Below are 17,943 nucleotides of genomic sequence, written 5' to 3' on the forward strand. Positions count from 1 at the left end.
GCCAGTCACTAGTGGTGTTCCCCAGGGGTCGGTGTTGGGTCCAGTCCTGTTTAACACCTTTACTGATTATTTAGATGAGGGGACTGAGAGCATCATCAGCAAATTTGCAGATGACACCAAGTTGGGAGGGAGTGTCGACCTGCTGGAAGGCAGGAGGGCTCTGCAGAGGGATCTGGACAGACTGGAAAAATGGGCTGATTCCAATGGGATGAAGCTCAACAAGGCCAAGTGCTGGGTCCTGCACTTTGGCCACAACAACCCCCTGCAGCACTACAGGCTGGGCACAGAGTGGCTGGAGAGCAGTCAGACAGAAAGGGACCTGGGGGTATTAATTGACAGGAAGCTCGACATGAGCCAATGATGTGCCCAGGTGGCCAAGAAGGCCAATGGTATCCTGTCCTGTATCAAAAATAGCGTGGTCAGCAGGACAAGGGAAGTGATCCTTCCCCTGTACTCTGCATTGGTGAGGCCACACCTGGAGTACTGTGTTCAGTTCTGGGCCCCTCAGTTCAGGAAAGATATTGAAGTGCTGGAGTGGGTCCAGAGAAGAGCAACAAGACTGGTGAAGGGACTTGAGCACAAGACCTATGGGGAGAAGCTGAGGGAACTGGGGTTGTTTTGTCTAGAGAAGAGAAGGCTTAGAGGTGACCTCATCACTCTCTATAACTACCTGAAGGGAAGTTATAGCCAGGTGGGGATTGGTCTCTTCTCCCAGGCAGTTAGCAATAGGACAAGGGGGCATGGGCTTAAACTCTGCCAGGGGAAATTTAGGCTGGTTATTAGAAATAAATTCTTTACAGGCATTGGAATGGCCTGCCCAGGGAGGTGGTGGACTCACCATCCCTGGAGGTTTTTAAACTGAGATTGGACGTGGAACTTAGTGCCATGATCTAGTAAATGGACTGGAGCTGGACCAAGGGTTGGACTTGATGATCTCTGAGGTCTTTTCCAACCCAGTCGATTCTGTGATTCTGTGGTTTTGTTTTCACCTCAAACCATTGCAGTCACCTAGTTACAGCATGGCTCTTCCAACAGTTGCATTACTTGCTCTGACAGAGCATGAAAGCAACAGCACTGGGTTAGGAATTTGAAATAGCTTGCTATGAGACAAAATGTTCATTTGATGGGACTTTGGAAGTTCTGACTCAGATCAAAATTAGCTGGATGTATATTTTGCCACCCACATTTGCACCTGCCTATCCTTATTGTGGAAATTCCTGCTCTCCTTTCACCAGATAAAATGATGGATTGTGAAACAGCCACTACACAGGCAGGAAGTAGTTCAGAATGCTAAGGAGAACCAAAAGTTAATGCCAGCCTTCCTTAGCAGACTAAGTTATAATTTGGAGTTACCTCACAAGCTAGTAAGCCAACTTGGCCATCAGTAGTAGGTACCTCTGACGATGAGACAGATGTGGACAGAAGCCTCTACAGCTACTTAACTTCTGCATGTGGTTCTGCATCAAGCCACAAACAGTAAGACCGAAGTAAAAATGGTAATATGATTCACCTCCAAAAGAATTCTAATTAAAATGTGACACTCAAGTGATGATGCAGCAAACACTGATCTCAATGAAACGGCACAACTTCAAAGGATGACATTCCTACCAGTGGGCTGACCAGGTCCTAGAGTCATCATGTGGCCATTCACAGAATTTAAGTCAACAACTTCTGCTTCAAAACTGTTATCATCTAGGATTACATAGCACAACTGGTGGCCACAATTTAGTTGAATCGGTGCAGACTTGTTAAGCTGAGGCTACTTGATTTTACACTATCTTTTACTCTGACCCTCAGCTTTTACATTGCTTTTCATACCCCTCTTACAAATAAAAGGTTTTCATCTATAATCTTCTTGGATATTGAACATGAACATTCCCTCTTCAAAAAATCCCTCCATGCAACCCTAGGGTCCTCACATAAACAAACCAAAACAAAAAATCAAGTACAGAATAGCATACAGCTCCATTATGGCAAGTATTCATGGCACAAAGAAAAATGTAGATTTAGTCTATAATAATTTGATTCTAAAATATGTCTCTTTATTATTGTTATTACACAAGTTTTTGACTACAGAGAAACAAAAAAAGTATGTTGCAATAAAAGTTATTTCTACGTGGAACAAGAGTATCTTTTAAGTAATTTTAAGCCATTTAATGACTAAACAAACGTGTTTCAAAGTGCAAAATACTTCAAGACCTATGTCAACTCTTGCCATTAATCAGATCTGTGTAACTCAAAATATGACTCTGAATAATAATAGCCCACTATTTCAAGTAAAACCACTACTTTCATAAAGAAACAAGGAATTTACTGTTCTGTTACAGTAAATGATTTCTTTGAAATCTTGCATATATTTTCTGATTCTCACAAATACTAAGTCTGACAGTCTTTTACTGAAAGCTACTTCCAATGAGGCAAAAATAAAATGTCAACTTCAGCACTAGAAACTACTGCAAACTAGGTCCAAAACCACAAGGCTGTACTCAAAAGACAGACAATAAATATCATCTATACTTAAAAATATATATATCAGATAAATGAATGTAGAAAGTGGTTTTACATAGTTAAGTTTCAGTTTACTTATTGAGAGCTGATTCTCTGTGTTAATATTATCAGCATGACTAAGGAACAGTCTGTACAGTGTGCTAGAATTCATATATGATAGGCAAGAACATCTGGTACCACTGGACATAGATAGGTCACACAAAATCACAGAATATTAGGGATTGGAAGGGACCTTGAAAGATCATCTAGTCCAATCCCCCTGCTGGAGCAGGAACACCTAGATGAGGTTACACAGGCATGTGTCCAGGCGGGTTTTCAATGTCCCCAGAAAAGGAGACTCCAGAACCTCCCTGGGCAGCCTGTTCCAGTGCTCTGTCACCCCCACTGAGAAGTTTCTTCTCAAATTTAAGTGGACCCTCTCATGTTCCAGTTTATACCCACTGCCCCTTGTCTTATCATTGGTTGTCACTGAGAAGAGCCTGGCTCCATCCTCATGACACTCATCCTTTATATATTTATGAACACTCATGAGGTCACCCCTCAGTCTCCTCCATGCTAAACAGACCCAGCTCCCTCAGCCTTTGTTCATAAGGGAGATGCTCCACTCCATCATCTTTGTGGCTCTGCACTGGACTCTGTCCAGCAGTTCCCTGTCCTTCTTGAACTGAGGGGCCCAGAACGGGACACAATATTCCAGATGTGGTCTCACATCTGGAAGGGGAAGGAGAACCTCTCTCGACTTACTAACCACCCCCTTTCTAATACACCCCAGGATGCCACTGGCCTTCCTGGCCACAAGGGCACAGTGCTGGCTCATGGTCTTCCTGCTGTCCACCAGGACCTCCAGGTCCCTTTCCCCTACACTGCTCTCCAACAGGTCATTCCTCAACTCATACTGGAACCTGGGGTCCAGATGCCACCATCCAGATACTGCATCCTTACTCCATATGCTATCCTGTCTCACAGACACATTTGAAGACTAGCAAAGATAATTCTTAGTAAGACCTTAGCTGACACACAGCATGAAGTGTAAAAACTTTACATACAGCAATTTCCACTGAGGGTAACCCTTTATAAGACAACCCCCAAGTCTGGCATCTTTTCTTCATGCCTTCTACAACTTCAGTTACTGTATGCATATTAATTTATTAAGTCAAGCATCAAAGCTTGACAGCTGAATTTGTTAACTGACCTACTGAAAGCTTACAAAACAGGTATCAGTAATCTTAAATTCCCCTCCAAGACAAGTAAAGACAATCCTGATGACAGATTCAGAGCTTTTTATCTTTAGACATGGACAAAGACTACAGTATCTCAGCAGAATTCAGAATGCACTTCTAAAGTGAATGATGTGAGAAACTGAATACACGTGCTACAAAGAGCACCATAAAGTACCACAATCTGAAAGACTTTTCCTGCAAAACCTCACAGTACTGACTGATCACGTAGTAACACTATCAACCAGATTACTTAAAAACTACTGTTGCTGATGTTGCATGTAATAATCACAGATACAAATAATTATGAAGGCTTTGAGCCATTAAGTAAAGAATGTGAAATCAAATTTATCATTGTATGTAGTTTCTTAGTACTTGACAAACTACAGCTTAAGTTAGAATGAAGGACCACTGTGTGGAAAATTTAATCTTCTACCACCCTGCCTGATGACAACAAATGCAGTTGCTTCTGCTGCAGTGCAGTGAAACAAAACCAACCCACTGAAAATGGATTTTCTTTTTTTTTTTTTTTTACAAGCCTCTTTTCAATTTGAGTTTCCCCATCTAATTCACCATGGAACCAAAAAAACTGTAAGAAAAAGGTAGATAAAAATAAAAGGGTTACAGCATCTCCTTCTGCAGCAGTACTAGCTCAGGAGGCTTGCTGGACTCAGTGACCTTGAACATGTCAAAAAGGCAAATTAAGTACCCTCAAGGGCAAACTGGGGAAGATGCATTTATGGTTCAATCCCCCACTCAGAATTTATTAACAAGCACGTATGTATATCTGCAGAACACTGATCTAAATATCAGTATAATTCTACCAGAGAACTGGAAAGCTTCCGACTGAATAAAAACTTTGCAACTTCGAAACAACACATGAATTTAGATGACCACAATTTCTGTTCTAATTGGAGGCTGAGACTGTGCTCATTAGTCAAAAACTAAGACATCCTGAAATAGTTTCAAATTGACAGTTCCAATTTTCAAAAAAAGAGTGTTTTTTCAGTGTTGCACAGCCATTATGTACAAAGAATTGGACACTGGTTATTTAATGCATTGTAGCTACTGTAACCACACATTGAATTTCAGACAGCTCATTAATTTCTCAAGAGCTCTCAAGCCAATTAGCATTATTATTAGTAGTGCTATTCAGTGAGATCAAGGCAGTCCCCATGTAAACTAGAGCCTGTTTCAGCTCAATGGCAAACTGTGACAGCTTGGCAATGTAATCAGAACATCCAGGTTTCCAAGGGCCTCTGGAGACCACTAGTCCCACCTTCTGCACAACTCTGAGCCTTAGGGGAGATGACCCAGCACCCTGACGAGCCAAGTCTTCAAGGGAGACTCCAGCACTTCCCTGGGCAGCCTCTTGGTGGTTAACTGCTCTAATGGCAAACATTTTTCCTACATTCAGACCATTTTCCCTGATGTGACTCATTCCCATACCCCTCTGCCCCATCATGCTGTTCCCCTGTGAATAGTGCACCTCTGTCTTTCTCTGTAACTAGTTTCTCAGTAAGGGAAGACTGTGATCAGATACTCCCTCTTCTAGACTGAACAAACCCCATTGCTTCAGCCTTTCTCTGTATGTCAATGTGACTAAGGTTAGCCCTTTGCGTTACAATTCTAATGCGTCTGCGTGTTATTGTAACTTTAATGCCTAGAAAGACGTAGAAACACAGCATGCCTAGACTTCCTTTTGCTGTCATTTAAAATAACTGACAAAGTACGGTGAAACATCAGGTAATTCATAATGAATAAATTATTTACATCTCTGAAATCAACATTTTCAACTTTCCTTTTCAATATAAAGCTCTGTGTTATTTGAAATACTGTTCAGCACTACCCATACTAGCCCTTACATGTGTTTGTACTCTCAACTGAAATAATACTTGGTTTAGCAGAAAGACTTGATCTAAGTCATTAAGCATTCTTCACAATGTGCCCTGCAAAAAAATCACAAAGCGAAAACTATCTGATGATCTTATTGGTTGAATAAGATATCAAACCCTCTACCTGCCTCCAAGCTTTTATCAAGTGCAGCTTGACAATCAAGTTATGTGTGTCTCTTGTGCCTCAGATGTAACTAACTTACATGAAGACTTTAAGAATCTGAACTAAATGTGTTCTGAACCATTAAAGAGACTAGTGTCCCTCTAATTCAAGGTGAGAAACATATTTCACTAGTATTTTAACTTTCATACTAGCTAATAAAGGTTTAAATTATTTCTGTTACATAAATAAGAGGGTGCTGCATGCTGACTTTGAGCTATGAAAGGCTTAAGTCATTTATTTTAAAAGCGGCTTCCAGGGTGGATTAAAAAAGAGAAGCACAGGGCTGAAAATAGATTAGACGGATCAACAAATCGTCCTTCATGTATACCAGGGAGTTTACGTGACAGAATTAACCCCTATACCAACTCTATTTTCTGGCGGCCGTCTGCTGGTGGGCGGGCTCTGGGAGCGCTTGCCTTCCGCCCGCCGCGGCGCCCGGCCCTTCAGGTGGCCGGGGCGGTGCAGCACCCTGCCCGCAGCCGCGGGAGCCGGCCCGTGCGGGCAGCTCTCCCGGAGAGACTCCCCACCACGCCACTGCCCGACGGAGAGGGACGCGCCGCCGCCTCCCCGACACGGGCGGGCGGCGCCGGGACAAAGGGTCAGACCCGCCTACGCACCGCGCGGCCCCAGGTACGGGGACGCGCCAAGACCCCGGCCACCAGCCCGAGCGCCGGGCCCCGAAGGCCGGGCATGGGGCGCCCGCCCGCCCACAGGCCCTCCGCGGGCGAAGGAGCCCGGCGCACCACCTGCTGGTCTCCAGGGACGAGTAGCGCTCGGGCAGGATCTGCAGGCAGCGCTGGAAGAAGCGCACATGCCGCTCCCGCAGGAAGTCCAGCCGCTCCACCTCCCCCGGGCCCGCTGCCGCCATCTTGCCGCCGCCCGCGCCCGGCGCGCACGGACTGCGTCACGCACAACGGGAACTCCACCCCTCTGCGTGACGTCACGGCAGCGCGGGACCGGCGAGGGGGCGGTGGCCGCGCCCTGTGTCGCTGCGGCGGGTGGCAGCCGGCCGGCAAACGCGGCTTTAACGCAAACGCAGGTCTACGTCATCACGCAAAGCCTGCCAGTCTTACAGGTGGTGTTTAAAATCCACCACTCACAAAGGTAACACACGTCACTGTGTCAAGCAGATTTCGTGACAGCTCCCGAGGACTGCTGGCTGCTTCATAAGCTTCATCATCCCGCGACAGACACGGGCAGGTGCTCATCTACAACCCTTGTCTCCAGGCGGGGGTGGCTCCTAAAACAAGGCAAAACAGTGTACCTGTCATTCCCATCTACACGGGGTCTGTAACAGTGTTTCTGAAGCTGTTGGTGCAACCTTTCATGTGGTCCTCCCTGCCTCTGGTAGGTCTGCACAGCATGGACCAGTGTCTGGTTACCCGTGGTTAGCTGAATCTCCACCCCAGAGTGAAACAAACAAACAAATTGGTCTTTTCATTGATTACAGAATGAGTTACATGCCTGCACTGGGCCACCCTCATAGGGACAGATGCACAGTAAACAGTACACAGCTGGCTACCCAGAAAGAGACTTTTCCCTCCTCATTATCACAGGAAATGGCAGAAATATGAAATCAGTAACAGGGGCAGCAACTGCTTGCTCTCATTTATGTTTTAGTAATTTAAAAGGTTAAACTAAAAAACAAACAAACAGGCAATGTTCCCAAAACTCTTCTGGAAACCAGCCTACTTCTTTAACTAATGGTAGAAAACCATTCCAAAAATAAAAACCACCACCCACATTGCAGCTCATTTATATGAGCTATAGGCTTTACTCAGAACAAATATTGCCAGGAGATAAGTACATTCTCTCTTGCTTTTAAAAAAAAAAAAAAAAAAAAAAAAAAAATTAAACACAAAAACAACTATCCCTGCTGCATTTTTGTCTCCTGATAACAAACATGACTCAGTATGTATTTTTTTTCCTTTATCAACCATTTAGGTAAGTAAAAATTCCTTTTTACATCAATGAGGAAAAAGGTTGTTGAAACAAGCTGCACACACCTCAAATTAAAACAAAAAATTATGAGTTACCTCCTCTCTTAACTTTGCCAACCTTTTTTCTTTTTCATGTTTCTCTACTTCTTTAGCTTGTTTTCGTAGAATACTTTGCTCCAGTTTATGTAGATCCTGAAACATAAAACAAATCGAAAAGCAAACAAATTATATGAAAAAATATATGCAGCTTTTTCACAGTCGTGGTTTTTTTTTTGTTTTGAAATTAGAATAGAATAGTACAGAATAAAGTTATACTAGGTAGCTACTTGCTATAGCTTGTCCTGCACAAACAAATTATATTTACACAGTTTTGAGAAAAAATGGATTGTAGTAGTTTAATCTCTGTTTAGAAAAATGAACACTGGCATAAATGCCGACAAAAATATCAGTTCTCCAGTAGCCAGATTTACATTGATATGGGATCTAACTTGACCTTACAGCAACTGAAACCTCCAGGACATTCAAAAACCTCTTTTTTATTTCATATCTGCATCCAACAATCAGGTCTTATGAAGTTTTCTATGGCATGGCAAGCAATGCAGCCCAAGTGTTTTTCCCCAAACACTCTCACATTGAAGTAAATAAAACTACTTCTGTTTGTAGAAAGAAATACGGGCTTGAAGAATCCTGTAGCACTTAAATATTGAGGAAAATGAACATCTTTGTCTAAAATAAAGTTTCATCCTCTTTCTTGTATGTAACAGACGCTGTTATTCATAGTGAATCAAAAATAGATTTAAAGGAATGAAACTTAGATTTTTAAAAAGTGCTTAACAGATTATATTGTAGAAGGAAACAGATGAATTTAGAACAACAAAATGTATAAATGGAGTGTAATTACGTACATGCTCTTGAAACTTAGTAATTTCTTCTGCAGTTCTCTTCCTTTCCTCCTTTTCAGCTTCCTCTCCCTTCTCAAGATTTTCAAGTTCTTCCTTTTTTACCTTCTGCAAGGCATAGGTTTCTGACAGTAACTTCATGTGGTGCTGACATTCTTTTTGTTGCTTTTTCTCTTCTGCTAGCTTTAGCTGTGATGCTTGTTCCATTGCAAATGCTAATGCTTTCTTTTTTTTTTTTTCCATGCTTCAATCACTGCTTTGCTTCAGAGCTTCTTCACACTGTTGCTGTTCTTCCTTGAGCATTTTTTCTGATTTCTCTTTCTCCTTCAAGTTTCCTTCTTTTTCTTGCTGCTGCTTTTATTCCCACTTCTTAATTGGCTGCAACAGCACATCAGGAAAAAAAAAAGTAACGTTTCCATGAAAATTTTGCACATTCCCATTGACTTGGTGTGAGGAAAACATACGCTCCAAGGATACGAACTGCATATAGGAATTAAAAGTCTGCTAAAGTCAAAATTTAAGGCAAAGAAGACCCCTGTCTGTTCTCACAGGTTTTTTTTTCAATGTTATGGATCACGAAGGCAAGTTTAATATGTGTCTGCTAAAATTATTTAAGTTACAGGATTCATATTAACTTTGGCTAGTTACAATGACGTGTGGAATAAACCTCTACAACTCAAGATGAGTTATAAAGCAGGTATGTTTATTCTGGCACTAGCAGGCATGGGAATCTTTTCCAAAGTATGCTTCGTTTCACAAGGTATCCATTTTCTATGTTAACATGTCATACATATTCAGAATAGGGGTTGGTTTAGTACAATTAGTCCCAGGAATAGGAGTGGCTATTATAATCACAGGGCTCCTCCTCTTGGTGCATGCATGCTGCCAGCTGGTGGTCATGGGCTGGAGTCTTTTGGATGAAGGTTTGCAGTCTTCCTCGCAGTGCACTTTTTACCTTTGGTCTGGTATGCTGAGCTGGCCGAAGCCCAAACTGCTGAGTTGGTTATAACTGGATCGTCCTCCTCCTCCATGCTGAAGATTCCCATTATCTCGTCCACCAAGGATGCAACTGGGCCCTTATCTTTGTTAGTTAGGTTGTTAAATCTTTACACTACACAATACATTGCTGGCTATACAGTAATTTGCTGACTATACAGTATATCAACAAATGTTGACGTAATATGTTTTTTTTTAAGTGCAAATGTATTTCAGGTCTTAATTTTTTAAATTCAAATTAATAATTCCACCTTCTATTTTATATTTCATTTTTTATGTTAGATGGATAGTTCTTGAAGAAATCATAGTTCTGTATGTTCGTATGGCATAGGTATATTGCCTATACAGTGGGACAGACCTTCTTAGCGACAGATGTAACGAGAACTTCAATTTCAGATGGGATCACTTACTGCTCTGGAATTGGCATCTAACTTGCTGGACCCCTGCCATGAAAAACATTTATAATATAATTTAGCAATACACAGCCCACTTCAATATGTTGTTAAGTCTACACTCAGTGGTAATTCTTTAAGACAAATATTTTTGGCAAGTTGAGGATGCTAAAGACTTTAGTTACATAGCATCAGCTGTAACAGAAATCTACCTAGCATTACCACCAGAGAGGCAAATACAAAAGTAAGAAATGCTAAGAAGTACTTTTTCTTAAAGCTACAAAAGCCCTAGAGGGGTTGTTTTACCTGTTCCTTCTATGTAAGATCAGAAATTCTTGATACCATTTGTCATGCTGTTCAATATCTTCCTTTGTTCTTCCACAGAGGTACTGAAGGACTTCATCCAAGTAAGACTGCCTTCCTTTGTGTTTTGTCCATATTCTCAGAAAATTTTGATGATCATAATCATCCCAGCCTCCTTGCCACCCTCCTGTTCACTGTAGAACTCTTTCAAACTCTACTACTTCTTCAGGTAGATTATTTTCTATTCTTTTATGAACTGAGACTTTGGCTGATGGTAATTTCAAAACTTTCTGTGTTGTTGAGCTGCCTAATGCCCACAGATCCACTTTTCTCTCAAAGACACTGAGCTCATTAATAGCAGTTCTTTCCTCCTTCAAAAGCTGTTCATATCTAAAAAAAAAAAAAACAAACATTGAGATGTAAGAGAAAAAATCCAATACTCAATTGTTCATTCACCAAAAACTAATTTTGGAATTGTTCAATGACACACAAAAGCTATGCTTCAAAGATTAAGAACTGAAATGGTAACACAGATGACAGCACTTTGTAATGATCTTATAATAAAGCACTACGTATCAGAAATAAGTTACCTGCTTTGTGAAAGCACAAATTTATGGTACTCAAACAACAAACTCAATCCCCTCCTGACACCAGTTAAAAAACCCAGCTGCTTCTTCTGCAGCTTTTTTTTGAAAAGGCTTTTCATAGGCAAAACATTGTCACTGGATCAGTGCAGAAGCTATATAAACAGCCTCTCTAAAAGGGTATTTATCACAACGCTAATGTTGATAGCTTGAGTTTGGTTTACATATCACAGGAATCACTAGCTAAAGAGTAAATCAAAAGAATAGTTTACTCTATTAATGCAAAGTTTTCATTGTGTCTTATGGAAGAACTTTTTCTTATAGCTGAAGTATGTATAGACACACATTTGCCTCTGTTCCTCTTTAAAAGCATTGATTGCATTTTCAATTTCTTCCATCATTTCCTTGAGCTTGTCAATAACTAAAACGGAAAAGGAGAAAAAAGCACATCACTTAAGAAATCTACAGTATTTATCAGTAATTCAGCACTATTCAGAAATGCAGGCACTTGCAGAGAATTCAGGGACACATTTATTTCAGTGTACCAAAAAGCATGCATTTCTATCTCAAACAGTCTTAAAAGATAAACTCTCATGTATTCAAAAGGTGTGATTTCACAGTGATTTAGTCAACTGGATGCAAATCCCATTATAATTAACAAGTCTCATTCTGAGTAACCTTCAATTGAATCAGAGTAAGACAAGCCTTATGCTTAAGATGCACACTCAAATCTTTGGTTTATATCAGACTGTAGCAATCCTGTTTAACCCACAGCTCACTACTTCTACAAAGCTGACAACAAAACACTGAAGTTAGATTTTGTATCCTGTACTGTCAGCTTGCTGTAGTCCTGATATGGAGAAAGACAGTAACTGACAGCTGTCTAGAGAATTTCTATTTTCCAATGGTAGAAAAAAGTTTCAAATCAGTTTTAAAACAGCACAACATCTCTATAGACACTAATTGAACACATAGCTTAACTAACCTGACTATAAAAAAAATAATTTAATTGGCACAGTTACATCATCTAACACTCTTAGTTCAGCTTTCATGACTTGTTATTTCTTGGCATCTTTGCTGACAGCTTAAGAAAATAATGCCTTTTTTTATAGAAGAGACACTGAATAAATGAGATGAGATGCATATTATCTAGCATCGGAAAGCCCTCGGCTAGTAGGAAGGCTTTAATCTGTGCTCTACACAAAGTACTAAAGTATAACAGGAGAGTGGTTCTTTCAGTGTGTATTTCCAAAGTTCCAAATCATCCAAACCGAATGAGTTGTTCCAGAATTTTCCACAGAATATTCCAACTTGCACTTCAAGCCATGTGGATGGCTAGAAATGAGTTTCCTGATGAAAGGGAGCTGAATCTAAACAGCACTAGAATAATAACTTTATTTTAAATAAGGCCAAGAGTTACACATAGAAAACACATGGCTTTCAACAGCCTAAAGAAACAACGCCATACCAATTCTAAGACCTAAGTTTCTCTGTTTCCACACAGAGCTGCATGATATGTCACCATTTCTTACATTTCTGCATTTTTCCCTTCCGAGATTTCTGGAAAAGCAGACAGACTGGAGAAGGAGTATCCTAAGTCTGCAGGAGAATCACAAGCCCATGCAAGAAACCTGACTGTAGAGGAATATGTTTTAAAATCCATCATCACAACTTACATTCTGGTGTAGGCTTCACATCTTTTAATTGTTGCTGAAGTCTTTTCACATTATTTTGTATTTTTGTTAGCTGCTGCAGGATTTTAGTTTCTGTTAAACAAAATAAGGGGCTGATAGGTCTAACAGTTTCTTTGCACATTATATTCAACACAAAAACAAGAACAATGAAGTGTCCAAAATAAACTGAGAATTTAATTCAAGCAGGGACATAAATTCTGTTCCATCGTAAGAAACTACCAGAATACTAAGCATTTTAACATGACTGCAACTGCATGTAGGTGACTGTACAGGCCATTATGTCTCCCCACACAGTGACAACAGATTTTAAAATTAGTAGCTCCTATTTGTAAAGGGGTCAGTGGGATAGTCATATCTAGATTTTTTTTTTTTTTTTTTTTTTTTTGCAAACCTCTTATCAGGTAACTGGAGTTTGGAGAACATTGCCTATGCAGATGACTCCTTCTGTGGAATTTTGAGGGAGAATCTGACCTAGGCCTCAAAACACTCAGCAATGAAAGCAAACTTGGAAAGCATATGTGAATGTGCTACTTAGGTGAGATTTATTTATTTATTTATTTGCTGTGTTAACGAAAGTAGAATCACTGTTTTTGCGTACTCTACTTATTTGCTTTGTTACCACTTGAATCCTTATGAGTCCATAAATACAATACTGATGAGGATGAAGTTCTGGACACATCTTATGTAATAAGGAGGTGTATCTTCTATCCTAAAAGATTTGGTTCAAGGAAGGGATAACAGAGTTCAAGACCTAAACATAAGAAAATGTACTTAAGACATGACTACTAGTTCCTGCTGAGACCACATGAAGTGTAAAAGCACATAGATCATGCTGAAAGACCTGAACGCAGCAAAATTGCAAGCTTGGGGGTTCTAGTACACACCCTAAAAGATCATACTCTTAACACTCCTTCACACTTCATATGTAGGTCCTTACACCTCTCATCTTTGTCCTCTTTATTATCTCACAACAGTATCTCCATCCATACTTCCATGCTCCCTTCTTATCCCTGAACAATTTTCTGAACTTTCTAGCTTAGTCATTCCTTGGAACTATTTACATTTCTTAAGGATTGCAAGATGTAAAGGATATAAGTTTCCTTAATTAAAAGATGCACATTAAAACACATGCAAATTTGTAAGGTAAGTGTATTTTTAGTTGTCTCTACGTGTCCCTTTCATTATTCATCCTATTCTGTTTTTTTCTGTATCAGAAGGCACAACATGATTCGATTACTTCTGAAAGAATCTGGGTACTGTGACCAGGGAGACAGGTTTTTTTCTGAAGCATTTAATTGGTCTGTTAAATGGAACAGATATTCTGGGACAGATTGTGTACTATCTCACACCACTATTGAGACTATGAATATTCAATATCCACAAAATCAAAAAAGACAGACACAGAACTGTTTAAAAGTATAGAGGCAGCAATCATGTGAAAACTTGCAGTAAGTATGTATTTATTGTACCTCAACTAGACTACATTAGATTTTGCACTATGCACACAAAATTAATTCTGGTTTCTGAAACAGTAACTTTCCACTGAAGTTGTTGTAGGTGCTATCTGCTACATTCAAGATTAAAAGGTAACTATAACACAGAAGGCCCAAACTGCTTATGCCTCTAAATTGCAATGGAATTATGGAAGTCTTCTTTGTAGGCAGTACACATGGCAAAATACCACACATTTATCAGCATCTACCTTCCAGTTGAACTAATCTCACTGTACTACCAGTTACTAAACCATTTAACCAAACAAAATTAGAGTAAATCTCTCCCTCCCCCCACCAGAACACACACATACACAAACCCCAAAAAACCCACACACAACAACCCCACTTACTTTCTGTTTTCCTGCTGACAGCCATGCTACGTTCCAGTTCCTCTAGTATGCTATATTCTACCCTGAAATCACTCTTCCTATTGTAAAGATGTCCATTTTTGTCTTTTTCTATATTTGCAAGCCTGGAAAAAAAGGTGGCCACACTGAGCAAGACACAAATACTTCACAAAGCCCCAAGATTTCCAAGGTTAGTATCCAGCTGAGGCTGTGTCAACAGGACTGTCTTAGATTTTATACAAATCACTGGTTTGTTGCTACAGCTGTTTTCAAGGAACATCTTTTTGCAGTTATAAGACTACACACCAAAGTAACCCAAGAACTTGAACAAGAGAAAGAAGTTAACCAGGAAAGTACCACACTGACAGGCAGTGGTTCACATACTGAAATGGCCTGAAATTGTATCTGTATACTCACTAACAGGGAGCCTTATGAGAATTTTCATTGGAAAGCAAAGGGACACAGACAGACTGTACTAATGCAGTTGCACACATAGATGGAGCCGCAGCATAGACAAAAGAAGTACACTCCCTAAGCCTTAACCCTACTGATAGTACTACTGCAACTGAAGATTCAAGTTCATTAGCATATAAATAACTTACTAAAGCTGGTACTTTACTTACTGACTGTGCTTTATGTATAATACAGAGAGCTGTATGCGACTTTTGCTTTCTTCCTACAGTCAGAAGCTTTAGAGTACAACTCAGAGTGGGATGTGCTTTGCCTTAATACAACCAGGCAGTATAAGTACACTGGGGTTTGACCTTCAGAATGGTGGGTGTAAAAGGACTGCAGATACTGCAGTCCTGAGCACATCTGTGAAGTTTGCTGCCACCACATTAGAGATCAGAACAGCAGGACACTGGTGCCACACAATACAGAGACATCCTTATGAAACATTTATTCATGGAAAGGGTTGTGAAGCATTGGAACAGGCTACCCAGGGAAGTGGTTGAGTCACCATCCCCAGAGGGGTTAAAACACATACACATGAGGCTCACAGGGACATGGTTCAGTACAAGATTTAGGTTACAGTTGCACTTGATGAGCCTGAGGGTCTCTTCCAACCAAAATGATTCTATGATCTGGTGGGATTCCCAATGTTAAGCAACACTAGCAACAACCCAAGAAACTCTTGTTTCTCAGTAGCAAGTTGGTTCTTCAGCAGACTATTGCTGTTATGTTGTTCAAATCCCTATAGGGTGCAGTTTATGTTTCACAATTTAAATGGTTTGCTGTCCACTGAAATTCACAAACCAGACCCAAGTATCCAATCTGCACATACATCGCCCTAAAAAGCCTTCAGCGCACAAGTACAGAAGGACAATGTGCTGCAGTTAAATGGCATGCCTTGTTTGAAGCTGCTTGGGAAGTCTGTTTTACCTAGCAGTAACTTTTTGAGCCATAACCTAGCATCAAGAACAACCAAGGAGGAGCTGTTCAGACAGTGTAAAACACTCCTGTGAGACTTCAGTGTCACTGTTCAGGATTCACAACTACAAACCTCTCCTTCAGCTAGGTGGTTATGTCAGTTCTTCCTCATAAAGCTTATCCGTGCAAGAAGAAACCTCCCTGTTCTTTCAGCTGCCAGTGTAGCTGTTACAGCACTTACTCAAGATGTGCGGAAACAGATTGAAGTAACTTCCATGCCAAGGTGCCTTGGATGCCTATTTTCCAAAGCAGTGGCCTAGATATTCTATATGAAGTGCTTTCAGTCTTGTCTGAGGAAGCTGTTGAAATGTTGCTGCAATTCTCCTTTTGTTGGTGTGTCTTAAGGACTTTAGGTACTTAGAAAAGCACAGCTGAGTAGGAAAACTGAGAACTCAACTATGCACAGGCTCTTTTTTTTCTGCATTTAGTGCAGCAATAGCTTACCAAAGAAGATGACTGACCAAAGTACAAATGCTAATTAGAACAACAGGGCATTTTGGAGCTCATGAGCCTGAACTACTGTAAGAGCAACATTAATCTGCCTGAGCGCCTAAAAAGGAATTCTTAGCCTAAAGGTTTCTTTACCATAAATTCTTACCTTGATCGTCAAGTTTTGTTACCTCCAGAACAGCATGAAAATATATTTATGATGAAGTGTTTAACTTACTGAGCTTTTAGCCTTTCTGTAGTTCTTATGAATTCAACTTTCTTAGCTTTTTCAGCTTTCATCTTCTGGTTCTGAAATAGTTGACCAGCACCTGCAGTACTCGAACAGCTGTCATTCTGTACATAACAAAATCAAATATTATTCAAACCCAGGATTTATTTTTAAATGTTCATTCGTTATTTTTAAGCAGGCAATACCACAGTGCAGAGTAACAGCATAATTTCAGTTTTATACCGGCACAATTCAACTAATCTTAAATCGCACAAGTATAAAACTGGAGCAATGAGTGATGGCAAGCTCACGACTGTATACAAAACCAGAAAGACTGCAACATCAGCTTGCTTTAACAGAGGCTGCTCGCCACACTACATCACTAAATCAAGACAAGTACCATGCGTCTCATGGCAGTTTCTGACAAGTCAGAGCAACTACCTACCTGAGTGTAAGCATGGGATTTACACCAGGCAGATTACCTGCATTACACCTTATTCAAGAAAGGAACTGGCTTAACTTCTGAAATCTGGTTAATATTCCTCGCAAATTGCCAACTCTCATCCACAGTAACCCTGAACATCCTTCACATAACCACTGTTAAGAATGCAGATTACGAAACCACCAGTTCAGGTTACAGAGCTACCATTTAGAGGCCAGCCCGGCAAATCCGCGCTGCCTCCTACACGTCTCAACGTCTATCCCAACGCCTTGCACCGGGCTGGAACCCCTCAACGGCCAGCAGAGAGCGGCTCCCGGGCCGGCGGGAAAGGCAGCGGGCAGGGCCGGTGCGGCCTTTACCTGTTGCTGCCGAGCGGCAGCCGCAGCCACGGCCGTTGTCAGAGCAGCCATGTCGGCGCCGCCCCGCTCCGCCCCACCCCGCCCCGCCGGCGGCTCTGAGGGAGGGCCCGCCGCGGGTCGCGCCCGCCTTATGGGCGGTTCGAGCCCTCCAAAATCCCAGGATTTCGGCAGAAACAAGGCGGGGTTTCTGCGCAGGGGTTCTGCTGCCAGTTGCCTGAACCGAGTGCTGTCCGTGTGGGGCGTATCGGCCACGTGGAGGGGGAAAGTGCCACCCGGAGTGCCGCAGCGCCCAGAGCCCCGCGGGCCCGCTCCCGGGGAGTGAGCGGTTGGAAGGGACAGCGGCCCCGAGAGGCCCCGAGTTGCGGTGCTGTTCGAGGTGGCCTGCGGAGCTAGGGCTGTAGTCTGGGTGTCACAAGCAGGTGTCCCGTCAGAGCGACGTGCTGCAGACCCTGTAGGCAGCACTGTCCTGACCTGTGGGCTCTTCAGGAGTCCTCGGTCTGGAGATCCATTAAGTGCATGGCTGCAAGTGGTGCTTGCAGCAGGGTGTCTCTGTGTCCCGCTCTTTCCTCAGGGGCTGCGGTTAATGTGGGAAACCCATGTGTGGCTGTAATTTGACCATGAC

At 41.6% G+C, this 17,943-nt stretch overlaps 2 protein-coding genes across 2 annotated transcripts in view; both read right to left on the bottom strand.

Annotated features, from left to right (window-relative positions):
* The window catches only part of PGGT1B (protein geranylgeranyltransferase type I subunit beta), a 44,487-nt gene extending 37,819 nt beyond the window's left edge, over positions 1-6,668 (bottom strand). Inside the window, exon 1 of the mRNA XM_082075616.1 lies at positions 6,530-6,668. Coding sequence (XP_081931742.1) covers positions 6,530-6,651 — 122 coding nt within the window. The 5' untranslated portion in view covers positions 6,652-6,668. The remainder of the gene's footprint in view (positions 1-6,529) is intronic.
* Positions 6,669-6,840: 172 nt separating this feature from the next.
* Positions 6,841-17,372, bottom strand: CCDC112 (coiled-coil domain containing 112; the record flags this gene model as incomplete). The annotated part of the gene is given in 13 exon segments (XM_082075617.1): positions 6,841-7,023; positions 7,820-7,915; positions 8,629-8,856; positions 8,859-8,880; positions 8,882-8,979; positions 8,983-9,004; positions 10,317-10,504; positions 10,508-10,703; positions 11,243-11,318; positions 12,574-12,663; positions 14,435-14,556; positions 16,530-16,645; positions 17,322-17,372. Coding segments are annotated over 13 exon segments (1,341 nt in total). The 3' UTR covers positions 6,841-6,987.
* Positions 17,373-17,943: the final 571 nt, after the last annotated feature.

This window comes from Streptopelia decaocto (genome assembly GCF_964273445.1).
Source record: "Streptopelia decaocto genome assembly, chromosome: Z".
Taxonomy (NCBI): domain Eukaryota; kingdom Metazoa; phylum Chordata; class Aves; order Columbiformes; family Columbidae; genus Streptopelia; species Streptopelia decaocto.